This window comes from Sciurus carolinensis, chromosome 4 (assembly GCF_902686445.1).
Source record: "Sciurus carolinensis chromosome 4, mSciCar1.2, whole genome shotgun sequence".
Classification (NCBI taxonomy): domain Eukaryota; kingdom Metazoa; phylum Chordata; class Mammalia; order Rodentia; family Sciuridae; genus Sciurus; species Sciurus carolinensis.
In genome coordinates, this window is record NC_062216.1 from 71,694,516 (window position 1) to 71,721,620 (window position 27,105).

General features: G+C 44.2%; 1 protein-coding gene across 1 annotated transcript in view; it reads right to left on the minus strand.

The window, feature by feature from the left end:
* Vwf (von Willebrand factor) overlaps nt 1–27,105 on the minus strand; it is a 151,903-nt gene that overhangs the window by 20,177 nt on the left and 104,621 nt on the right. Inside the window, exons 35-47 of the mRNA XM_047549520.1 lie at nt 26,238–26,458; nt 24,875–25,067; nt 24,108–24,449; nt 22,232–22,431; nt 16,326–16,428; nt 15,706–15,780; nt 14,570–14,674; nt 14,127–14,332; nt 11,400–11,549; nt 7,039–7,149; nt 4,656–4,836; nt 3,805–3,845; nt 3,167–3,283 (exon numbers count right to left, since the gene is read on the minus strand). Of these exons, the coding sequence (XP_047405476.1) occupies nt 3,167–3,283; nt 3,805–3,845; nt 4,656–4,836; nt 7,039–7,149; nt 11,400–11,549; nt 14,127–14,332; nt 14,570–14,674; nt 15,706–15,780; nt 16,326–16,428; nt 22,232–22,431; nt 24,108–24,449; nt 24,875–25,067; nt 26,238–26,458 (2,045 nt within the window). The remainder of the gene's footprint in view (nt 1–3,166; nt 3,284–3,804; nt 3,846–4,655; nt 4,837–7,038; nt 7,150–11,399; nt 11,550–14,126; nt 14,333–14,569; nt 14,675–15,705; nt 15,781–16,325; nt 16,429–22,231; nt 22,432–24,107; nt 24,450–24,874; nt 25,068–26,237; nt 26,459–27,105) is intronic.

Here is a 27,105-nt window from a genome sequence, read left to right on the forward strand (position 1 = left end):
AGAAGAGACTAGGGAATGCCCACCCCTCAGCGGGGCCGGAATAAAATAATGGACAAAATCTTTACAAACGAAATGAGGCGGTAGAGGCAAAAGGAGGAGGGGGCAACCATGAGAAGGGGCAGGCAGTGGAGGAAAATCCACACATCCCGCAGGCAGAGGTCAAAGTCAAGTCAACAAGAAACGTAGAGTGGAGTGAAGGAAAGGAGAAGGGGGTGCAAAATAAGGAGAGGGACAATGGTTTTCCGGGTGTGGCAGGGACTTGGGGAAGGGAAGGAAAATGAGATGCAGCAGCAGAGAAGTGAGTGCAGGAAAGAGACCCTCCCACACATTCTCTGTAGAGCAGACCATGGTGCGTGCTATGCTGGGGACAATGAGGAGGGCTTGTTGGAGCACTGCTGGACTTTCCAGCTGCTACCAGCAGTGGATATGTGTTGCACATGCCGCCATATGCAGAAAGGGGTGTTGCCACATGGACTTTCGCCAGAACATTCAATCACTGCAGCAAAAAGCAGCCTCTTCTACTGAAGCCAAGTTCCCAGCCAGCCACAAAGTTCTCTTGTTTAGCCTAATTAACAGCTAATTTAATCCTTCTTCTCCTGCCCCATCATGCCCCTTTCCATGTGTTCCACTCGCTGCTCCTGGCCCTTCAGTCTTATCTCCCCCTGCTTCCCTTTTCTGATCTTTGCTTCTGTCTGACAGTTGTTCACTATTCCCCATCCTGGAAGGTCCTCCATTCAACATTCAACCCATCACTCAAATTCAGCACAGGGTCATTCTCCTTCTTCTAAGTTTCATGGCAGGGCAACCTCTCTTCTTTATTTTCTTGAATGTTATCTGTCAAACTTCATCTCTACCACTGAACACCACAAATCGCCTTTTTCTGGTCTCCCTAGGGATATAAACATTTTCTCCCCTGGGAAGCAATAGAGGCCTCACAACTCAGATGATGCTAAGACTTTAGTCTGACAGAGGCAGTTCAGGCAGACCTACCTTGACTTAATTCATAACAGCCCCCAACCCCCTGGTGGTCTCACTGAGGCCCTTCCTAGCAGAGGAGCATGCTAAGTCCAGTTAAGGATGCCGATGTAGAATGGAATCAACTGAGTCAGATTTCAGCAAACCTTGAGAGACGCATAGAAAAAAGGTTAATCTAGGGGTTCTCAAGAGAGTAGAAGGAGAAGTCCTGCCTGGGAAGACATCAGAATGTTGGAGGAAAACAGGAAAAATGCACAAATCAAAAAAAGCCATGGTTTTTAAACATTTAGAAACCTACATCTAGGCTGGATTGTAAAAGTGGATCTCTGCAAAGGCCCAGAAAGGTACTGTGCCACCTTTTGAACACCAGAGGGCACTGTGAGGAAATTAGCAGGCTCTCCCTCCAGGTAGCAGACCACAGCCCCGCCTCCTTCAGGAAGGCTTTGGTGTGAACCTCTTACTGTCTGCCTTGATCCTAGTTCAGTGGACAACCAAGGTGAAAGGAAGGCCAAGTAATTCCAGACAGCACTATTTTATTCCATATCAAAGCCCAACTATGTTCTAGGGGTTGTTTTAAACACATACACACACACACATACACATACACACACACACACACACACACACACACACACACACAACCTAAAACATCCACTGGGATTTAAAAAAGGAAAAACAAAACAAAAAACATGTACTTAATTAGCTTCTTTATAAGGTAGGCAGGAGTGTTCTGCCCATGTTCTGAATCATTTTCTCCAAAAGAGCTGTGTCTCCTGAGACCACTCATTCCACATTATCTTTTAGCATGACACCATGCTAAATGCTATGGAGAACACAGATGTAGAACTGCTGCTCCTTGTCTTCATAAGAACCACTATCAAAAGATTGAAAAGGGTTAGGGGTATGACTCAGTGGTAAGTGGTAAAGCTCTTCCCTAGCATTCAGGAAGCCCTGGGTTCAATCCCCAGCACAGAAGCTGGGGAGTGGGGAGAAAGAGAAAGAGAGACAGACAGACTAAAAGTCACCAAAGTGCATTTCTGGGAAATAATTATAATTCAGCCTTAAAAGGAAGTACCCTCATGACCTCCTAGCTCCCACTCTGCTTCTTGTCCAGTCCCCATTCCCTCCAGACATCCCTCTGTGCTGTGCTGCTTGTGAGGGCCTCCTCCCAGCCCCTGGTACAACCCCACCTACTGCTTCACACAGCTGAGGGGGAGAAGCCCCCACCGCACACTATCTGAGTGATAACTGTATTTCATGTATTTAGCTCACAGGAACCTCCTCTCATCAACGTATTTTCTAAAACAGCAGAAACCCCAAACATAGAGGGGAGCTTGCAGCAGAAGTTAAGGACTCTTTATGAGTTTAGGTCCTGCCTGCCTACATAGAGCTCTTAACATCCCAGCCAGGTGGGACTGGAAGTCACCATTAAGATGGTGACATCACATGGTACCCCACAAATATGTACAATTTTATATGTCAACTAAAGTTATTTAAAATAAAAAATAAATAAAACTAAAGATACACTTAAAACACAATGAAGCACCAATTTTCATCTACCAAAACAGTAACAATGATGCACTAGAATCCACCTTATGGAAGTATTCAGATTAAGCCAAGTCGTGACTTGGGAAAAAAACAGGATGAAATATTTTAAACCACTAAACATCCATAATAAAAAGTTAGTTGCACACTTTGAGACACATCCATTCAATAAATGTTATGAGGAGCCTTGTACAAGTGTCTGATAAGTATTTGTTGACTAATTTTTAATACTTTCAAAGAATGGTAGTGATGTTTCTGTAATGTGTTTCAAAAGATAAAGATCTGTAAATACAATGTCATAATACTGACAATACTGTTTATTTTTTAAAACACAGGAATAAAATGTTTAAAACTTATAAGGCTAAATTATAATTATTTCCCAGAGATGAGATTTAGGTGGGTGACTTTTAGTCTCTACCCCCACTTTTTTTTCTTTTGGTGGTGGTGGTGCAGTGAACCCAGGGCCTTATGCATGCTAGGCAAGCACCCTAACACTAAGCCATATCCCCAGTCCTTTTTAGTTTCTTCTTGATAGTTGTCAAATACGTCCAAAATCAGAAAACAAGGCAAGATTTATTTAAAGACCCCCGTTAAGTCCCATTTCTTGTGTCCAGCACTACCCTTGGTGCCCCCAACCCTTCCTTACCAGGGGACAGGGCTCGCAGGTAGTCTTCCTGCACTCCAACTTGAATCCAGAGATGGCCCCCACCTGCATGGTACAGTGGCAGGTTGTGCACACGTCCACCATCACACTCTTCCCAGGCTAGAAGCAGAGACACCAGGGTCAGGCCTCCCCTGTGTCCCCAGGTCCCCTCCGCCACCTCATCTCCTCAAGTCAGGGCCTGCCCAAATGCCCATGGCTACCATGAGCCCTCACTGCATTGCTCCTCCTGTCTCTGGTGGCCCACTCCCTACCTGCCCTTCCACCTTGAGTATGGAGAGGGTAACTGTGAGGACTTTCATGCCAAAGAAGAAGCTGAAGCAGTGGGAGAAGGGGACATAGAAATGTGCACAGTGACTTCAGTGTGCTTCTTTGTGGGCACAAGAAATGTCCACATTCCTGGGGAAATGGAGGGGAAGACAGCAGGACCAGGCCCTAGAAATGGGGAAGACAGTCCCAGCCTAGTTCCAGGACACCTAAAAACCCCAAAGGCAGTACAAAATGCACTGTGCAGCAAGTATCATGGGTTTCTTTCATTTCCACTTCAGAATGATTGGGTTGTCCACCCAGGACCCCCTTCCCTGTCCCTACCATTTGCTCCAGAGAAGAGGGCAGCAGCTCACCCCAATGATTGTGCCATTGAGCATACAGGCCTCCACAGGCTCTGCGGGAGAGAGAAGTACAGAATGTGAGCACAAATATACCCTCCCTAAACCAGGCACAGGCCTGTTCCCCTCAGGAACTTCCCTTCCATGGCCCAGCCTCCCTCTTCTGTCTGCTGGTCCTTCTCCCTGACCAACCCCCAGGCACTGTGGGTCCCACAGGCAGAGCCCATAGTGGCCTCCTTCCCTGCTTCCTGGCAAGGGAGCACAGGGCTGCCCAGTTCCTCACCACACAGCCTACAGTGAGAAGAGCCTCATACATTCTCAAAGGATGATGCTTGTTTACATGAATTTATATTTCAGGGATGGGTAGGAAGATGTTTGAGTTTATGAAAGAATGAAATTCTACTCTTGGAACTTCTAGTCCCAAGAGAAACTCTCATAGAGAATTCGGAGCAAGGTGGTGGCAAGGTGATTTTTGTTGCTGATTCTATCTGTTTATCCACTGACAGGGCTAGGGGGTGACCAGTTGGAACACCTCTCCTTTGGTGAAGAAGTGCAGCATGATTGAAAAGGTGATCTCCAGAATCAGAGGAGCCTGGGGTCAAATCCGAGTTCTACCACTCAATAACATCATGACAACTGTGTGAAGTAATAAGGAGCACAGAGCTGAGGACACAGTGACCTCTAGGAAATTGTTGTTTTTCTCCATTAATTTGTTTTCACAAATGCATTAGGAACAAATGGGAAGATTTTAGTCCTATCCATTTCCCTGAGTTACTAATAAGGCAAAGAATTCAGGACCCAAAAGAGGAAAGAGAAATTTGAAGGAGGATCCTGGCCCAGCTCAGGCCCTGGCCAGGATGCCTTACCGCAGCGACAGTTGGGGCAACACTCTGAGGTCTTACAGCTCAGTTGGAAGCCCGTGGGACAGGTGGGAACATCCAGCCGGGGACAGGAAGCATTCCTCTGTTGCACAAAGACCTCCTCCTTCACTCGGACACACTCATTGATGAGGCAGGGGTTCTCAGGGGTGGCCCACTGAGAGCCAACCTGCAGAACACCACAGGCAGTCAAAATGTGCCAGGCAAGGCTCAGGTCCAAGGTCCCAAAGGCAGGGTACTATTTTCAGGGAGCTGGTTGGGTCCAGGAGGTGAACTCCAGTTCAGTATCCAAGTCCCACCCATAGGGTAAGCCACAGAGGAAATCCATGGGGTTTATCTCAGTGAGTTCTACTCAGTGAGTCCAGGTCAAAGATCACCCTGACCAAGATCATAGAGTCACGTTTCCCATACAGCCACAATCTTCATCCACATGAGTTAAGCCAAGGGATGCTCCCTGCCATCCTCATTATTGGCTTTGAGCTAAGCTCAGAGACTCAATGGCAAGAAACAGCAGTGTGGACTGACAGAAAAGAGAGGCAAAGAGAAAGTCCAACCATATCCCAGCCTAGCGCTACTTCCCATTCATATGGGGAGAGGGGGAGATGGCAGGGGGCTAAGGATGCTGAACCCAGATTCCTACAGTTCTGCAATCTGTTCCTGAAGCAGCTAGGCCTGCAGATGGGTAACCTGGTGTCAGAGATTGGTTCCATAGCAAAGAGAACTGAAAAGGCCCAAAACCACAGTCCAAGAGAGTCACCAGGAGACTGTGCCTAAAAACAGCTTTAGAGTGAAAGTTGTCTGCGTGGGTGCATCCAGACACACTGCCTACTTTCCCCAACCCCTGATCACTTCTTCCTATTCCAAATGAGGAGCAGAAGATGCCAGATACTTGCAGCCATTCTCTCCACTTCCTATTCTGATTCACCAGGATTAAACCTTCTGCAGGCCACTGTTGAGCCTTGGCCATGGGCCCCATTAAGAGGACCCTTTCCTACCAACCCCCACTGGTCCCTGACATGTTCCCAGCAGCAAAGCTATTGCTCATACTCAAGTCCTATAGATAAGATGGAGACTTGAGTTGGAAGAGAGACACTAGGGTTACCTTGTGTTTTGCAAACACTGATGTGGAACAGGGCTGTGTGAGCCTGGGGGGTGAGGGGGTCATTAAAGACAGGGAAAGGGCAGAACAGTGAGCCCCAAAGGGACAAGCATACAGCCACCACTAGAATGGACCAGCCTCTGATCTGAGCAAGCCTTGCCTCTGGGTATGCCTCTGGGTAAGATGAACAAAACCTGCCTCAGTCCAGGATGGATGGGAGACAGAAACACTAATAGGGTGGTAAGGGGCACACATGGAAGAGACATTCACAAGTAAATTGGATTCTAAGGGGTCAGTAGAAACCCATCTGAAAAAACTCAATGAGTCATTTGGTTATCTCTGAGGAGGAGAATGGCGATGGGCTTGGGTAAGAGATGGACCTGTCTGGGGCAAGATGATTAACCCTTTGCCTTATTCTCTATTAAGGAAAGTATATTGGTCTTACTAGAAGGAGCCAGAGGGGAAGGCCCATGTGGGTGCCTTACATTCTTCCAGTACCTGCCCCTGAGACTGCCAGGGTTTAACACTACCCAGTTCATCCTTCTAATCAGAAGAAAAGAATTGCTCTTATCCTGGCATCAAGACTAAAATTCCCTAGGAGCAAATCCTCTGTGATTAGGAAAATGGCTTTTGATAAGCACCAGAGTTAAAGTGAGCACCTGGGGCCCCAGGAGACCGCTAAGCTGCTGTGCCTTCAGAGAAGGAATTTCGCTGGGTTGGGGAACTAGACAGGGGAAGACAAGAGTGGGGAGTTGGAGGGTCAACAGCATGGCAAGATACTACACCCAGACCTCCGGAAATAGCTGAGGGACTTTGGGAACAGAGATATTGTTTACTTCCCTGAATTATAAATTTCTCTACCTCCCTAAAATCATCAGGGAGGTTTCAGTGGAAAGGTCTGAGGCCTGGGTTGGTATGGCACCAAACTGTACTCACAGATCCCTAAAGCACCCACTCAGGGGATGCACCACCTGAGATTCACAGGTGAACAGGAGAGTGTAAGTCCTCTGAGAGTTCATGGAGTTCTCAGAGGGCATTGGGTTCTCCCAAAATCCATAAAATGGAAGTCTGAGACAGTTTTAACTAGTTTTTAAGTGGTAAGGTAATCCCAGCTGGTATTCAAATAATATCAAAAGTTGGATTAAACAACCCATGGGGAAAGCTAATGGCAGGGAGTAAGACAAAACCCAGGTTGACACTGGATCACGGAATGGAGCCCCAGACTGGTCGGCCACTGCCCTCCTTCCCACTCTCCCTAGGGCCTAGACTTACACTCTTCCAGTAAGACTGGGAGTCCCCCCGTGGTGATCCAGTCACCACCTCACAAGCAGATGGCAGGCACCTTCCACAGCACTCGCCTTCATGGAGGACGTAGGTGGAGCCCTGAAAACAGAAAGAACAGTCACAACAGGCCAGCAGCTAAGACACTGGTGTTCTTACCTACTGCTCATGTGTACTGAGCCCTGAGGTTTGAAGTGACATTTGGTCTGGAAATTTTCATCTTCGTTGCCCACTAGCCTCAGGACCATGTTAAGAAGTGGTGAGAAGCATCAACCGCTGAATCACTGAGTTCGGTGTTAACACCAGCTGAAGAGATTGAACCTGTCTTTGGAAAGGTTCTACTTTGAGATCAAGATCTAGTCCAATGGCTAAATAATCTGACCTTCACTGGGGCCAAATTTAGGGCCCATCCTTGAGTAGGAAGAATACTCAGGGCTGATCACCTCTACCAGATAAGTTCCCTGATCCCAGCATTTCTTACCACTTGTACAGTTTGAATCTTAAATGTCCCACAAAGGCCCATGTGTTAAAGGCTTGATCGGCAGCCAGTGACACTATTAGGAGGTGGTAAGACCTTTAGAGAATGTGACGTAGTGGAAGGAAGTTAGGTCATTGGGTGTGTCCTTGAAGTGGATATTGGGACCCCTGCCCTTTTATGTCTCTCTCTCTTTCTCTCTCTGCTTCCCAGCTGCCATGAGGTGAGCAGCTTTGTTCCACTGTGAACTCCTTGCCATAATGTTCTGCCTCATATTAGACCCCAAAGCAATGAGTCAACTGTGTATGGACTGAATCTCTGAAACTGTGAACCAAAATGAACCTTTCTTCCTTTTAAGTTGTTTTCTCAAATATTTTGTCACAGCAACAGAAAGCTAAGGCACCACTTTGCAAAAAGATGAGCTTCTCCTGTGTGTTACTTGGCAATTACCTAGTTGTTTAGGAGATACAGTAAAGAAAAAAATAAAGAGTTCAACTTTCTCTAGAAAACCTGACAGGGAGACCAGCATCCTGGGAATGTGTTGGCTCATCTTGCCTCTTGAAGTTCCTCTAAAACATTAGGTATTTGGATTGAAACCTTCCTCTGAAAATCTATGTACAAACAATAGGCAAGACAATGACTGGGAGGGTGTCCCAGGAACCAGGGGCAAAGATCCAGAACAAGGTTTCAACTCGGAGCAGTGTCCTTTAAGAGAGAAGGAATAACCTTGACTGTCCAGGATGGGTGGGAACGTGAAGCCTGCCTGGCTCCCCAAGCACATGTACCAGCAGGGCCAAATCAGAAGAGGCACACAACGCTGCCTCCCCCGGGGCAGCACAAGCACCCCAGAGACTTGCCTCAAGCTCACACCTCCTCCATGGGACCTGTTGACATCCCTACCTACGTCAGAGCAGTACGCAGGAAGCTGTCCCCAGTCTTTTATCAGCTGAGATTTTAGTCATTTATTGTGCATTGAAGAGGTGCTAGGTACTATGGGGGAGTCCACAAATTAGAATAATACACTACACATCCTACTATAAGACAGAACATAGAAATGTCATAAAAGAAATAGATTTACCCTGAAGAGAGTCAGTAATACCATGAGGGATCTAGAGTCATTCCTACAAGCCTTGCTAAATGATCTGGATGTGTGCCCCCTTTCTGTCTTCTGATGCATCCCACCCTGGGCAAGCACATTGTCATTGTCACAAATGGTTCCCAGACCAAATAACTTGATCACAAAGACCTCATCCATGTCTCATACTAAGATACCCCTGACCCTCCACACCACCAGCAACCCCATTTATTTGCTGCTCATCCTATATTTTCATCTTTTTCTCTTCCCTTACTCCTCCAATGAGTATATTATGAGTGTATTATCAATGTCATATCAGAATACACATCTCAGACCCCTCTTCTTACTCTCTTCTCCACCCTGTTTTCACTGCCAATTTATACTAGGTGTGTGTATGAATATACCACAATGCATTCCAATTTTATATAAATAGGAGAAATACTGATAGACTAGAGGAAGGGAATTGGGGAGGAGGGAGGAGGAAAGGGAAGGGAATAGCCTGGGGATTGAAATGGAGAAAACTATGTTATATGTATTTATGAATATGTCAAAATGAACCCACTATTATATATTACTGTATGCACTAAAATTTTTAAACAATTGTTTAAAATAATGAACCTAAGTTTATCTAATATTCACCCAACCTGAAGGTATACTCCACCAGAAGATAAATTCCTAATTATTAAGCAGCATGGTTAAAGCATGGTTGCCATAACTGATAAGGAACCTGGAGGCATGGAGCTTGGGTCCCTTGCCCCTACTGAGGCCATCTGAGGAGCATAGTCTGAAGACCTCTTCCCTTTCACTGGACCACACTGGCCCTTGCAACACTGGAGTTGCCGGTTGCACTAGCCTAACAGAACAAGCCCCAGGCAGCAGTTTCTACTGGCATCAGGTGAACTATGGAGCTGCAGTCAATTCCATTCCCTTTGCTGTTTCTTTGTTTCTTCTCTGATAAATGAGAAAAGCCCTCCTTCTTCTTCCTCCTGAGGATGAATAAAATATAATCATGTGCCAGAACATGACATTTCAGTCAACAACAAACTGAATAATGACTGTGATCCCATAAAACTATAATGACCACTCATCTCCTAGAGCAATCTGGAGCCAAGGGTTCTAGAGTCTTTCCTCTTCCACTCATTCCCCTGACCTCTCTACCCATGTTCTTTTTGGAGTTGCCTCCAGCACCACAGCTCTGAACATCCAGCTTCATACCACATGTAACACCTGACTGGACCAGAGTGGGAACGCGATAGAGCAACCCATCCATCCATGGGCTGAACTGAGCACATCAAATCTCTTTTTGAAAGGTTAATCCATGAACCCAGACTGAATAAGACAGATAGAATGGGGATGAACCCTGGGTCTGAAAAGCCATGTGGAGTTGCAACCAGATTCCATAAACCTATATACAAATGTAATTTATAAGAAAATGTAATTTCTCCATAGAGGAAGCTGGCCTGTAGCAGCAGATGAATGGAGAGAAAAGACAGGGATCCATGGGACATATGGACAGAAATGTCATAGGACCATTTATCTCACCTTTTATTTCTAGGAGATTCCTCTGTGTCTCTCCCATAAACGTTTTTTTGTTTGTTTGTTTGTTTGTTTTTGTTTTTTTTTTTTTCAGTGCTGAGGATTGAACTCAGGGCCTTGTGCTTGTGAGGCAAGCACTCTACCAACTGAGCTATATCCCCAGCCCCCATAAACCTTTTTATTTTACCTAGCTTGGGTGGGTTCTAGTCTTTGCGATTAAAATACCCTACTAAAACAAAGTATATTGGGTGCCAATTTTACAAAAATGACCTCTAAATAGCATTCTCTTTGTTTGACGGCAAGATACTGCATCACTTCCCATGGCCTGTGGAAGGAGATGGAGATCACGGAGTTTCCAAAATTTAGCATTCCCAAAAGTCACACCAGAATTCCACAGTAGCATCTTCTCTCAAAGGTACCTCGCAGTTCCACTCATTCTCTTTACCAGCAAGGCAGAGAGAATGGCAGGTGAACTAACCGACTCTCCCATTTCTGAATTCACTCCCAGACCCTCTCTTTTGTCATCAAGCCATATACCCCAAGCAGCATCAAGAGTCCAGCCTTCACTACTCCTTACGTTTACAAAAGCAACTACAAGATACATATCCTTGCATGTCCTGGCACCTCTTCTTTTAACATGACTACTGATAAAAAGAAAGCAATAATAACAGCAATATGCCAATAAACAGAGTCTGACCCACCCATGATTCTCCCTGAAGACTGTTGCTCCCTTCTTCTAAGGTCTGATCAGTCTTTAAGGTGCAAAACTGGGGATCTTAGAGGTAGGTCACCACAAATTGAATTTGGGGAACACTGATCATGTTTCCTGTACCTCAAATTAAAAACATGGTCCAAAAACCACCATTCTATATAGAAATGTTGTGGTACCTTGAAACTGGAACAATCACAGAAAATTCAGAACATATGTCTGTTCTGGGGAAACTGAAGGTAGAAGAGAGAGAGAGAAATCAAGTCCTCTTCTCTGGGCATTTAATCCTTCCATGTCTCTGCTCAAACCAACTCTGCCAGCCCCCAGTGCTTAAGACCACACAGCAGAGGACCATTAGCCAAGGATCAAATCATGGAGGGATGGCATAGCCATCCTTCTTTCATGCTTCTTTCTTCTTTCCCAGACCTATCCTCCTCTTTCTTGCACTTTCTGGCTTTGAACCAGAGGTTACCACAGGGCCTTTCTTGCCCCTTCTGGATATCCCCTCCCCTACTTTCCTGACCCCATGCAGAACGCAGGCCCTGTGCCCCACTCACCGGCCGACAACTGTCTTCACAGGGCTTCTGGGAACACTGGGCCACACGCAGGCCCATCACGGCATCCTCCATGTCCGTGCATGTGCACACGTCACAGCCCTCCTCCCAGAATTGGCCCACCGGGTAGATGGTGCCTCGGTGGACGCACACCTGCAGACAAAAGATTTCTGTGAATGAACTCATTTGATGCATTTAAGCAAATGGTCAGTAAGCTTCTACTACGTGGAAGCTGCTCTAGGTGCTGAGAAAACAGCAAGAAATAAAGCCAGTATGTTCTCTGCCTACATGGAGGGATGCTTCAGAGGTAGATTTTGTGTTCTTCCCTTCACCTCCCACCAGCCTTAGAAAAGCCATACCCCACCCCACCCTTGAGGGTGGTTCCTTGTAAGTCCTTCATGGTCCACAGGATTGGATATAACACACTGGCTACCTTGGTCCATTTGCATCACTAAACATTGAACTCCTTCTTAGGTCACACAAAAGCTGTACCCAAGTTCTCAGACAGGAATGCCCTTAGACTTGAAACCCATCCACATCTAGCCCTCTGTCCGCTTAGGAGCAGACAAAGTAAAAGAAGGTTGGGGAGATGCTATGAATGTGCTTCCCCACACAGTGACGAGGAACACAAGAAGGAAAGACTCTGAAACACAACATGGGCTATGTTTGAGACAATGGATCCTATCTGGAAGAACCATAGGTTGTAGAAGAAATGTGAGAGATGAAATTACAAAAACTGGTTGGAATTGGGACATTTAAAGCCAGAGATGTGTGCTCAGCTGGTATTTTGTTGGAATGAGTTGCTAAGGAAGCTGTTTGATCCAGGGACCAGTTTTGAAATTTTGACAGTTTTTTTTTAAATTAATCACAAGTATGCCCTCCATAACTCTGCAGAACACATCTCTATCCTCAATTACTGATCCTATAACTACTCCGTCTTCTAGCTTTGGTATAATGAACTGTTCACAGAGACACCTTGTTCTATTAAGATTCCTCCTAGAAAACGTTACCAATATCTAGCAAAAGAACATGCATATTCACCATTCGACCCAGAATCTTGCCTCTAAGCTATCCCAAAGACACATTAGCGTCATAGCATTTACCCCACCTTTCCTAAAGTAATTCTGTTTCAGGGTAACCAAAAGCAGATGGGAGAAAGTTCTTTCTTATGGAAGAATTCTAGCTAATAAATACATACTAATGATACGAGTGAATAAAAATCACAAGTTTTCAAGTCCTTGTGATAAACTGATTCTTGGGCAACAAACACCAATGACTATTAAAACTATTAGTTGAAACGAGGGTGGGATAAACTTCCTGATGGAGAAGTAGACTGATATTACCTGAACCCAATATTATCTTTAAAAGTGGGACAACCGGGGCTGGGGAGATAGCTCAGTCGGTAAAGTGCTTGCCTTGCAAGCATAAGACCATGGGCTTGATTCCCAGCACCACGAAAAAAAAAAAAAAAGTGGGACAACTGTACGTTTTATACCTCAGGGTATGATGTCAGAGGAGGTACACAGCATCATCTACCTGGCATTCTTGCCCCACCAAAATCAAATGTGCATGCAAAAAACACCCTGGATCTAATTTCTAGTTTAGTGGAAATAAAGGGTATGGAGGAACATATTAAACAACACCATGAAGAAGCTGTCAGTCTAATTGAGAATGCATGACATTTTCTAGGACAAATGACCTGGCTTCTCCAATGAATTAAAGGCATTAAAAATGGGACTGGAGCTGGGCGCAGTGGCAAACACCTGTAATCCCAGTGGCTCAGGAGGTTGAGGCAGGAGGATCTTGAGTTCAAAGCCAACCTCAGCAATGGTGAGGCACTAAGTACTCAGTGAGATCCTGTCTCTAAATAAAATACAAAATAGGGCTATGGATGTGGTTCTGTGATCGAGTGCCCCTGAGTTTAATCCCCAGTACCAAAAAAAGGGGAAAAAAATGGGACTGGGGTTACTATAGGTTAAAAAGACACAAGAAAGATTAGCATTCTAGACAAATAAGTTTTTGGTCTAGCCCTAAGGAGCTCCAGGGAGCTACTCTTTGTCACTCACCTTCAATCCAGAACTGTGACTGTGCTCAGGTCTTCCTGCTGCAGGCTCATTTCAAGTTCCACTCCTCAATACTTCCTTTCCCTTCCCACTCTCCATCCCCATCCCCACCCCACTAATTCAATCTTTCATAACAGTTCATCTTAGTTGATCTCTCTTCTTTAAGACTACTGTTTATATTTAGCGTTCATATGAGCCACTGACACTATTTTTCAGTAGATAGACTATTATCATATATACCGATGACATCATAAGAGTATCTTACATTTTCCCCATAGCTCCCAACACAGTACCAGTTCTGTTAGAACACAGTAGTTGCTCAGTAAATATTGGATGGGTGGATGGATGAATTGATAGCAATTAGCAAATGAATAAATGACTATCTGATCCCTAAATAATACATACAATCACATTTTTCCTTAGCAACCCTACAAATAAGCTTTTTAAGGGTAAAAGCCACATTGATTGTAACCCCTTAGTCATGAAGAACACACAGTAGATTCACTATAAATAGAGTTAACGAAATTTCCATTTAGGTGAGATAGAATCCTGACTCCACACACCAAACTATGTAGCATTTGGTTTGAGCAGGAAGGGAGGGTTGGGAAGGTGCACCTCCTCACCGAGGAACAGGTCATTATCCCTGCTGGAGATGAGTTGTCCCTACCTTGTCAGGAAGGCAGGTGGTTGTGGTACAGGCACAGTCATTGGTGGTGGCAGAGGCCAGGTACCCAAGTGGGCAGCTCACAGTGGAGTTGACACAGTTGCAGACACATTCATACTCATCACAACACTCGGTCTTCCGAAGGGCAGGTGTCCGGTGTGGGGGGCAGGAGGGTGGGGACTCTCTTCTGCACTCCTCCTTTCTGCAGGCTGAGGGGCAGTGCAGGGTGACACCCTCAGTCCTACCACACTGAGCGCTGCACCCCGCTGGAGTTCATACAGATTCAGCTACAACATGGCATCCCAGGCAACTCCAGACCCAGGATTTTAAATCAGACATTCACTGCACCCAGCTCAGGGGCTGCAGGATATCCAGTTATACCAAAAAGCAGTTGGTCTGAAGAGAAATACAAACATGAATGCAAAGGAGAAATGTGGAGGCCTCACCGCAGGTAAAGTTGGGTCTGCACTCGCCGGGGTTGGTCAGCATTGGCTGGAGCCCTCCTTCACAGGGAGGCACCGGGGGCAGGTTGCAGCTTACCAGGTCGCACACTGAGGGCCAGGAAAGAGAGGTTCACATAGAGGTCAGAAGGGTTGTCCTTTTATTACTGTGAGGGGGACCCTATATTCCTATTCATGCAGACTCCTACAGTTTTAGGCAGATGGGGATGATCAGTAAAGATAGATAAAGATAGAAATGGTGATAGAGATACAGTAGAGGGGGGTGAAGAATAGGGTAGAGAGATGGGGACAGAGAGAGAGATTTACATAAGTGCAGAGTCAGATACAGAGATGGTCATATGTTAAGCTCATACTGACTATTCTCATCATCTGTTAGTACTTACAGATCCCAGTCAAGTCTGAATTCTCTAGACTCAGTTTCCCCTTCTGTAATGTGGGAACTTTATTGGGTTAGTCTGAAGATGTCATGAAATAATGAAAGTCAAGTGCCTGGCATACTGTAGGAGTTTAATAATGCCAATAAAATGAGGAGCTTGAGATAAACAGTCCCTCTAGTATTATCCACTGCTTACTTTCTAAGATCATATTTTTTTAAATTATTCTCAAGTCAGATCTCCCTCCCCTATAAGAAGTCTCAATATTTCTGATAAATTTCACCAATATAAATTTCTCATATTACTGAATTCTTTTCTAGACCTTCTTTTTCCTTGTTCTATTTGTTCTCCCTTAAAGATTCGCACCACTATAAATTTTATAAGCCTGCATGTTATGTCTTCCTCCATACACTTCACAGACACAATCACCACAGGAGGGATGAGAAGACAAGAGCTTTCCTGTTGCATGAACCTTGATTCCATCAACTCTGAATCCACTGAGTTATACCTGCATTCATTCCACCATGCACTTCATAGTCTGCAAGCCTATCATGCAACCCACATCAGCCCACTAAAATCAAGGTGCCTGGGTATCTGGCCTTCTCTACATCTAGTGTCCTTAAAATCTTATTGAAAATGAAAATGGAATACTTCAGTATGCCTTTTCTTTGGGCACTTAAGACATCATTCGCCTGGACCCAGGCTGGGACTTGGGATCAGGAAGGACATGCAAGGTGGGACACATACCACACTCATATTCCGGGCAGCACTGGTCTGCATTCTGGTGGAGGCGGGCCACTTCACAAGGGCCGCATGTGGGAGCTGGAAGATGAGAACAGTCACAAAAGTCAGAGAAATAAATAATGGCCCAGCCTAGGAAAGGATTTTAAATGTTTTCATCCACTAAAAACCACCACAGGGGCTGGGGAGGTAACTCAGCTGGTAGAGGGCTTGCCTCGAAAGCACAAGGCCCTGAGTTCCATCCCTAGTACCACAAAAAAAAAAAAAAAAGAAAAGAAAAGAAAAAAGAAAACCACCACAGGCCCTGCATGGGAGTCCCACACAGATTCAGGACATGGCATCAGGACACAATGAGTCTCCCCAGTGTGTCCTGTTGACACACTCAAAGTTGTGCCCCAGGGTCTTACACCAAGGTGAGGAATAGGACAGCAGGACTATATCTTAGAGTATCTACTCCAGGTAAAGAATGGGACCCAAGACCAACAGCAGGGAATGAAGGTTGGTCAAGAAAACCAAGTCCATGTGCCCTGTTTGGATATGGTCTGCCATGTCTGAGAGGGGGTAGCTGGAGGCTCCCAAAGACCACTTCTTCCTTCAGGAACATCAGACAGAGAGAAGTCACTTACCTTTGGCAGTGGGACAGGGCTGCAACATGCACTTGATCTTCCGCTCACTGAGGCAGGTGCAGATCTGACAGGGCTGATGGTCTGGGACCCAGCTCTCTAGGAACTAAGGAGAAAATGAGGTTTACAGAAAGCACAGAACACTTCAGGAGTTTATAGATGTCAGTTCCCCTAACCTCTGGCCCACCTTCTTATCACAAGGGACAACTCCTGACCTATCCTTCTGTCAGAGCTATACAATGAACAGGTTGAAAGGAAGCTATGAGATTCTGAGAGGAAAGAAGCTGGAGAAACTTAGGGGTCATGAGAAAGGTCCACACTGCTTTGCAAAGTTAGGGAGAAAGAAAACTATAGATTTTAGAAAACTCCAGAACATTCCATACAGCTTTCTCAGATCCTACTGCTGAAACCAAGCAAAGCAAGAAAATGAAGACCCTGTGTCACACTGCTAGGTATTTCCCAAGCTGAAGGAGAAGCTGGGATGTAGCTTGGAGTGGAAATCCATTTATTTCTGGAATCAACTTAACACAGGAGGACAGAAAGAGCTGAGGAGAGGACAAGACTCTTCAAATCATCCCACTGTTAATGCCAGAACTGATTCAGAGGCCTGGGCACCCAGCTCTCTGAGTCTTCAGATAAGGGTCTGCCCAGGGGGTGAAGCAACTTATTCACATTTGCTCACAGCCCTGCAGCATAAGGATCACTTGAACTCCAGCATGGGCTTCATTCCTCCATGCCTTGGTTTCCTCACCTGTAAGATGAGGGTCTCAGCCTGCCCCTAGGACTGCTGTCAGGAGCGGGATGCTGTGATTAGCTCAGGGCCCAGAGTAGAGTGACCAGCTCCACAAATGGAGATGCAGAATTAGGACTTGATCTCCCTCTGCACTCAGATAGCACATTAAATTTAAACTTAAAATTAAATTCAAGCTAAACTGTCCCTGAAAAAACACATTCTTATTCAGGAGCTTAAAATCCTCTAAAACGTCCCCGGTTGAGAAAGTCTTGCTTACTCTTTCTGCTTCTACAGTCAGCTGGAAAGAAGGAAGATCAGAGATCTCCAGGTGAAGCACTCTTCTCCAAGGTGCTCCATCCTCCTTCAGGGTGAGACCCTAAGAGCCTACCCTTGTCACCTGTCACTCAAAAGGTAGCAGCTAACATTTCAATGGCATCTGCTGAGCGCCACTGTTTCAGGGGCTTTATCTAAATCACTCATGTAATCCTCACTGCAATTCTATTATTCCCAATTTTTGAATGATAAAGCTAATGTACTTTCTCAGGGTTACATGGTCCAAGGAACAAAGCTACGATTCAAACCCAGAATTTGTGTTTTTAACCACTGTGTTCTGCACCTCCAATAATGACTAACATTAAATGTATTCAAGATATTTCTCTAAGGGTTTACATTAATCATTTTCCTTATAATAACCCTACGGGGTAAATACTATTATTATCTTTATTTAGAAAGACAGAATTGAAGTACTGAGAAGTTAAGTAACTTAACCAGGTAGTATACAGAGGATCTGAATATAGCATTCAGGCTCCAGATGCAACAGGTTTAGCTGCTGTATTACAACTACCTCTCATCCAGAGCCACAGTACTTACCCCAGGCGGGTTTGAACACACTGTCTGGAATTATCAGTCCAACAACTGATAATCAAGTTGAGGAAATCTCATACATGGACAATTGAATGAGAGAAATAAATTGTGGTACAGGCATACCGTGGAACACTATTTAGCAATGAAAACTAACCATTTAATAAAACACACAACCTGGATGAATCTCAAAAGCATTATGCCAAATGTCAGAGCTACACAATGAACAGGTTGAAAGGAAGCTATGAGATTCTGAGAGGGAAGAAGCTGGAACTGAAGGAAGCCTGGAAAAAAGGGAATGAATACTGCCTGATTCTACATATATAAAATTCCAAAAAATGTAAATGAATTTATAGTGACAGAAAGAAAGCATACCAGTAACAAAAAATAATAAAAATTTTAAAAAAAGCAGACTAGTAGTTGTCTGGAGTTAGGGAAAGAATTTCAAGGAAGGCAAAAGGAAACTTTGGGGCTGATGGAAATTCATCACCTTGATTATGATGATGGTTTTAATGAATGAACACGTGGGTCAAAATCCTTAAAACTGTACATTTTAAATATGTGTGCTATTTATTGTATGCACATTATACCTCAATAAAGCCATTGTCAAAAATGGAAAATACATAAGTATAAAGGAAGATTGCATGAGTAATGGGTGATCAGAGATGTGTCACAAAGGTGCACTTATGAAGCATGGGAAGGACCTGGCAAAGAGGCAAAGGAAAAAAATTACAGATGGGAAATAAGGAAAGGAGGGTACAGAAGAAGGAATGTCCTTGTGGGCAAACAGGCCTGGGACTAGGGGTGGCCTGGGCACAGCATGGGGAGGCAAGTGGGGTGAAGACCTGATTGCAGCCTGTGATTAGGATCCTTCAGAGCTTTAGGGATAATCAAATAAAATGATTCTCTTCCTGGCTTACAATGCCAGGCACAGAATAAGGGGATTGCACTTAACTTGGTAGGCAAGGTGCTGTCCTGAAAGTTTGCAGCAGGACACTGCCTCAGAGAGAAGCATGTTAAAGAAAGACAAAGCTGGCAACGGGGAGCAGGCTAGAGAAGGCTAGAGAAGGGAAGGACTAGAAAAGCAAGACAGTGGCCTCAGCACTGGTGTTCCAGTGCTCTCCAAGGACTGGGAAGATCCAGGACAGAGGTACAGGGTGCTCTATCCTGAAAGTGTGCAATGCCAAGATAGGTATCCAAAAGCAGGTGTTCAACATCCTTCTCCAGGATTTCTGTCTTCCCAGGGAGCTTAAAGGAAACCCACCATAGGTAGGGCACAAAATCAATGACCCCCAACAAAACTAAGGATGAGTAAGCTTGCTGGAGGCCTACCTACCTGCCTGGCCAGGCTACGCAGCAAACCGGCCAGCAGAGGGCACTCCTGCATAGGCCCAGGCCAAAGGTTGCCTGTCATCAGCCAAGTATGGCTACCATCTGAACAGAACAGGTATGGGAGCCAGCTGGAAGTCAAAGTAAATGGAGATGCCACAAGAATGGACTGCCTGGAGTATGGCTGGGAAAAACCTAAGTCTTCAAAGCTCAAAGCATAGAAGGAACACAAGCAAGTCACACACCACCCACCACCATGGTGCCTGAGAATTGAGGGAAGATGCAAACAAAATAAACCCTGACACTGAGCTGCAGATACTGAGGGAGAGGAAAGGAGGTTCCTAGCCATGGGTTTCTGGGTAAAGGATGCAATTCTCCCTGAGCTGAAGTACGGCCTGCCAGCATGGCATCCCACCACCAGCTCCAATGACAGGGACAACCTGTGTATGGCTCCTGATCCCTTGTGAGCCTACTACAAAGGCTTGTATCTTTGGAGTGCATTTTGTAAAATAAACAAGAGCTATGGAAACTGATAAATATTTTGCCCTTCCAAAGTGACTACAATAGATTTATGCCCTGGTTTATTTCCCCAAAGGAAGATTTTTCTGGGCTTTTCATTTTTTCAGTTAAAAAAAAAAATTCACTTAATGGAAATGTTCTTCATAGTAGAATTTTATTCTTTCTCTGCTTTGAAAGTAGAAGCTGAAAACGCAGGTGGTTGGATAAGATGTGTGTTCTCACCCATTTAAACTATATTTTCTGAATAACTAAAACTTGCTGTGTTCTCTGCAAAGCTTTTGATTAATTTTATGTTACTTGATTTTTTAAAATATATTTATAAGGCTGTTTCTATGTCCAAAAGATTGTGCTATTTGGATGGATTCCTTATGCAACTCACATACGCCTATTCTAATGTGTTGTACTGACGGTGAGGACAGCAGTGGAAAGGAGAAATAGAGTGAGAGGAGAGGAGGGAGGGGGGCTAAAGATGCAAGACATTAAGATAAAATTCACAAGCTCCCTAATTTCAGGGCCCTGAAGACATCTGACATTCATGGAGCCAGAAACACTTAGCAAATCACAGAATACCAAGGACAAGGATAGAGGCCAGTTCTGCCTCCTTCTGAGAGTAAGCACTTGGCTACTACCAGAAAAACCAGTCAGGAATTACCACTAAGTGCTAGCACCATATGTAAATGCTACACATCATTTAAGCCTTGTGGGAGCTCAGTAGGTGTGCAAATCAAAGAGAGGGATGTAAGGTCTTGTCAATTCACTTGGGGAATATTATATACAGGCAATTGCTTAGTTTGGCAAATTAAAATATGGTGGTAGAATATGATTGTGGCTCCTCTGTTCCACACCAAGAACAAATGGGGTCCACTGTGATGAAGTCCAACAACTAAACTACAGCAGATGAGACCCACTCAAGTAGTAGTCTTCACAGATGTCCATGCTTACGTGAATGCCCAGTTGGCTCAGTATAGTTGTACTGAGATAATTGGCTGGGCTGGAACACTATGGGATGAGCTTCTGCTGTAAATGGGAATCCCAGTCTTATCATTTCATGCCATGTGAGCCTCAGCTTTTTCATCTGCTCAATGGGACATGTGATAATGATCCAACAGAGCTTTGGGTAGAATCAAATAAAATGATCCATTTCCTGGCTTACAATGTCAGAGACAGAATAAAATAGTTATTGTGATTACTGTTTCCAACATTCTCCTGGTTGGTTGACCAGCTTTACGACAAAAGTTCTCCTAGTTGTGATTAAACACGGGTAAGTCACCCAACCTGGTCCACTCAGTAATGATAAAGGTTCTTCTTGGTGATTAAGGAAATGTTAGATCTTGAGTGCAGATATGATCATAGAACACATTCTCCTTTCCTAGAAGCCAAGTGGGTCCTACCTCTACCTTGCTTGGAAGCATCTCTGTCAAAGGTGGGGGACACAACCACTGCACACATACATATGCATAGATACACACTGCCCCAGATCCTATAATCTGATCTGATATCAGCTTAGAAAACATATGCTATCATTTTAGACCAAGAAGGGGGAGTCTGCTAACTCCGCTAACTATTCTTTCAAAGTGTACTAATTAACTTCTAAAGAGCTAAAAAAAAGAAAAGAAAAAAAAGGTTGATGACTCAATGGCTCTCAAGCTAATCAATCCAAAAATGATGTACCAAAATGACAATTATGTATAAGGGAAAGAGCAAGATCTTTGAAGTCAGATAGAGCTTCAAATTCTGAGTCCAACTCCAAATTCCATCACTTATAAACTGTGGGAGTTATTAAGCTCTTTAAGACTTCGTAGGGCTTCATTGTTCTTCATGAAGAACTCTTCTGTGAGTATTTCTAAGTAATATAGAATATCCTAATGTATTCTATAGAATTCTAGTCTACAGGAATGTTAAACACACTCACATGCACAAACTCCATGGTCAAATAAGTTGAAGAAACAAAAATTCCCTTAAATATTTGCAATGTGCATTAGCATAGTAAAAGTGCTGAAGAATCCTGCAATAAAGAAATGGGTTTAACTACATTTAGCTAAGTGTTCTTTAAACTCATTTGACCACAAGTAACTGTTAATACTCTGAAAAACATACCTTTGAAAAACACAGAAAATTCATATGTGGTGGGTTAGCATAATCAAGGTATACAATATATCTGAATAATGGCAGGCATCACCATATAAAATATTCATTTTCTTTTCCCTCCTGAGTTCCTATATCATTCTATGTACATGAATATTATAATAAAATAATAGTAATAATGTGGGGATAACGCTTTGGTCTTTGATTGCCCAGCTAATACATGACAGGCCCAGAATTTCAACCAAGATCTTTTTGAATCCAAAACCATTATGCAATACTGCCTCCCTACCCCTCAATGATCCCCTTAGGAGTTGATCTGCTGTAGAAGTTGGCAGGCGCCAGGGAAGCAATCCCACAGGAGGTGAAAGGCCAGGGCTCCTACCTGGTGCTGGACTCCATCCTCCCCAACACACTGAGTGCAGGTTTCCTCAGGGACACAGCTGCCTTCCAGCATGACTTGGTGTGGGGGACAGAAGCAGCCTTCTGAGGGATGTTCCCCACAAGAGCTCGTGTTACCATCACAGTGCCGGAGGCAGCCATGCTCACAATGCTTGTATACCAAGGACTGTGGGCATGACATAGCTGCAGAGAAGGAAGTCACTCTCAATGGTGCACACCAGAGGAAAACAGAGATGCAGCTGATTCAAGGTGGTCAATCATCTGACAAACTTGCCAGAGCAGAGATGACAAGTTTTCACCAATGTTCATTTCATCTTCCATAGAAATAGAACTTTTAGCTGGGTACACAACCACCTAGAAAAAGACTTCATTTCCCAACATCCTTTGCAACTAAGTATGATCATGTGATTGAGTTCTGACCAATGAACTGTAAGAGGAGTGTAGTATACCATGGCAGACTCCAAAAGTCTTTTTTAAAGACAGCTGTGTGTGCTTGCCTTTTGTCCTTTTCTCTCCTTCCCCATGGAACATGCAACTGATAGCTAGAGCTCCATGTTAAACCATGAGGAAAAAGATCATGCCCAAGCAAGCCCCAGAATCATTTGACACCAAATCAGTTGATACCATCTCCCTCTGATCATCTATGTGACAGAGAATTTTATTTCTCTGCTACTTGCAGCCAAATGGAATCCTAACCAATTGTGTAAATCTGCATGTCCTTAGTAAGCTTTCTGGTTCTTTCTTTGGAATACAAATGCATGTGATGCTTTAAAATTCTCTTAAAATTAAATAAGGAATCCACAGCAATGAAGAGTGACCTTGAGACAGAGGCTACAAGGTGATTCACTTCTGTTCTGACCCTAATGGCAACCCCCTCGCATACCCAGGCAGATGGTAGAGAAGGTTTCCAAGGAGTTGGAGCACAATAAAAAGCCAGGATGTGAACACAGAAATTAGGAAACAGAAAAGGTTCTTCCAGTAACTTAGAAATTAGCATATGCTTCTTGATCTGCAGGTAGATTAAGAGAAGGAAGTCATCCACATAGACTCAAAAAATCAGAACTCAAAAGAACCTCGGGGCAATCTTGCCCAACCCTCATTCTACTGTGCAGAAACTAAAGTTCTGGAAGACTAAGAAAACAGCCAATCACCAGCAGAGCTGAGACTAGGATACCCAAGTCCTCCAGCCCCAGTTAGAACTGCTGACAGCTCTGTAATACTGAACTCCAGCATGCTTAATTCCATTTAAAAGAAGGCAGCAATTATATTTGATATACAAACTATTCAAATTCAGTGTTCTTTTCACTCCAGCACTTCTTGAGGGCAGGATTCATATATAATTCATTGTTATCCCCCACATTTTAAATGATAAATAAATGCCACATTCAAGTAGGAAAGCTGACCTTGAGGGGAAGATAGCTACACTAGACATCCTGTGGTGTTTGTAATTAAGGATCTTCTTAGTAATCAAATGGCAAAATTCCATTCACGCTTCAAAATCCAGCTCAGGTTTAGCCTTTTCTGTGAACTTTTGCTACAGCTTGTTGGAATTGCAAATTCAACATGACTGATTATATAGTACCTTGATGATGCTTATGTGTCTAACACATTGAATTCCCACATTTGTTTGAATTATAGAAATACTAATAGGAAGGATCATCTTTGATTTACACAGAATTCTACATTCAAAGTACTTATATATCTTTCATCTTATTTGATTCTTATTTGAATCCCCGGGAATAGGAAATATAGGAATTTTGATCTTCTTTAGGCAGAAAAGAATCTGAGGCCCAGAGAGTTTGAGAGAGCCCACAGTTAGCTGGTCTCCAGGACTTTTAGGAGCACATAAGGGGACTCACCACAGAACTCAGGTGTCCTCCAATCAACACAGACCCCATTGGTCCGACAGAGGTGGGCATACGAGGCAATCACCTCACAAACTCGCTCCTGGTGGCAACTGTCCTGCTGGCAGATGGCATAGAATGTGGCTGGGGCCAGGGCCTTGTGGCACTCAGCAAAGAGGGCTGAGAGGAGGACCTGGCAGTGGGAGCTGTCAGAGACAGGACACTGCTCCTCAGGAACCGGCTGGCACGTCCGCCCCTGCTGCTGCACTGTCCATTCCTGGATGAGCGTTTTCCAGTCTGTGGTGACCGTGCCATCCCTCAGCATGAAGTCATTGGCCCCATTTTCATCACAGATCCCTAGAGAAACAAGGAAAGACAGAGTTGACAGTCCTACGTGCCAGCACATTGATGCTGGAAACCTGGCCACTCCCCACCCCACCAGGGTCTGAACATTGTGATGGGATACTCGCCACTAGACCCAAAAACCCACCATCCAAGATCCCTGAAAGTACAATGCAGAGGGTTTATAAATGTAGGGGGAAGCTAGGTACAATGGTTCATGCCTGTAATCCCAGCTATTCAGGAGGTAGAGGCAGGATGGCAAGTTCAAGGCCAACCTGGAAAATTAGCAAGATCCTGTCTCAACAAATAAAAGGGGCTGGAGGTGTAGCTCTGCACCCCTGAATTCAATCCCTAGTACAAAAAAAAAAAAAAAAACCTTTTTTCAATAAAAAAATATATGTCAGAGGAAGAAGAGAAGAGTGTGGAGAAAATGTTCTTACCACAGAGGCCATACATCTTTGAAGCAAACGCCTTGGGGCTCAGCTGCAGTTGGAACTCATTGTTTTGTGGGGTGAATGTGATGATGTGGCCAAGTTGGTGGAATCTGACCTCATACATGATGGCACCATAGATGCTCACCTCCATGTTCCCACCCACATAAGGGACAGGAACCAGTCTCCCATTCACTGCCACCTGCCCAAAGAAGGAAAAAGTCATCTAGCAATGAGGAATCCTAGAACTTCATTCTCTGCTCCCTACTGAAGTTACTGAGATTTCCTACACATTCATCACTCAATAGCAATGTTGGCCACAAGCCTTGATATTTGTCAGAAGCTTTTCTAAAACACAGGCACTTTGCAGAGCTTGATGGGGGAACAGACAGCTATAGTACTGTCCAGCCAGCCAGGCACCTGGAGCTTAGAAGACTATGTAAAGAGAACTTGAGTCTATGACTGAACAGGGCAGGATGACCCCTTCAAGTCAGGCTGAAAAAGTTGCTATTTTTCTAGCTCATCAGGGCTGTGTCTCCAGGATTGTCTAACAGGCGTACTTCAAGTCCTCTTGTGTGCATGTGTGTCCCTAGAAGCTCTTTACTTTGGAGGCCCCCACCATCTATCATATCAAACATATTAAAATGTACTCACATCCTGTGATGAATATAATTTTTGCCGTAAAAAAATTGGAAGGGTTTTTACCACTTTGATTTTAAACTTTTTGGCTATGAGTTCTCATTTAATATATGACGAGCTATGATTTTTTAGCAATTATTGTTCACGTTCAGAAATTCTTGCAAAGTGAGAAAAATCTAGGCTACAAGTCGTTTTCATGCAATGAAATATTTATGATTTTCAAATGAACAAGTAAAGAAGTTGGCATAATGTAACCTTTTGTAAACATTTAATCAAACATTTATTTATACCAGTTTGGCAGTTTTCAAATTTTGGAGCATTATAGTTTGTTTAGGCCCTAAATATTTCCAAAGGCCCTGATTTAGGCCCTAAATATTTCCCTTTGGAAAGCTCACAAGCCTTAGGCACTGGGCTCATGATGACTAGTGGGTAAACAGTCTTTGTGCCAACCCCAATTCTCTACCAGTGCCAGAAACTGGCACTAAATTCATAATTTAATGCTATCTAAAATTGATTCGCTCTTCCTAAATCTGGGCCCAGAACAATATGAAATCAGGCCAAGAAAAGGGGGATGGCAATAAGGCCCTCAGAAGAAGGTGGTGCTCTGCTCGTCTGGCAGAAGGTTGAGTCCCAACCAGCAGCACCAGCTAAAGCCAGCTGCCACCAGCTCCATGTGGCTTCCCTGAAGTTCTGTTGCAGCCTCGCCATGGGGTCCACAGAAAGCACCTCTCACCTCCATGTCACTGTGGAGCTCAATTGAGAGGCTGTCATGCTTCACCTCGATGGATTTCATGCAGGTCTGCCTCACACCAGGGCTGCAGGCACCATTATGGAGAATCACTTCCAGGTCCTGCTCCTTGTTTTCAAACAGGACATACGAACAGCTACCAGTCAACTTGAAATTCTGCCCATCAAAGGTCACAATGTGCCGAGTGGAACTGCCCATGCACACACCTACATGGGGAGAGCAGAGGATGGATGTGACACTATTCAAATCCCCATACCTGCAACATGCAGAGAGGCAATTCTCTGTGTAACCAGGATGCACAAAAATACAGTTTCACAATCCGTTTGAGGTCCTATAGACTAATTTCCTTCTTTTTACAGATTAGGAACCTGAGACTGAGAGGTAGAAAGGATTAGGTAACACCATTAAATATTTTCCTGGAGAAGGGTTAGAAGGATAAATATTGTATAAAAACATGATAAATTATAGAACCATACTTCCAAAATATGTAAATGTACAATGTGAATGATCCACTCTAAAGGGATACCTTGGCCTAGGAAACAAAGCTAAGTTCCAGAGCTGTTATAACTTGTTGAAATCACAAGGAGCTAAGCAAGTTATGAACTCATGATCTCATTGTAAAGAAAATTCACCTAAAGACACATGTGTCCTTTCTGCTGCCAAGTGACTAATGGTATAAGTGGCCATGTTGACTTATTGCACAAGAGAAGTATTTCCAGAGCCAAATACATGGTTGGGTCTCAGAGCTCCATCATTTGACCCTCATTCATTCACATAATCAGCAAATTCTCCAGGTTCCTATTAAAACACCATTTGTGAATACTAAACATTTTACATCTATATAATGTTTCGG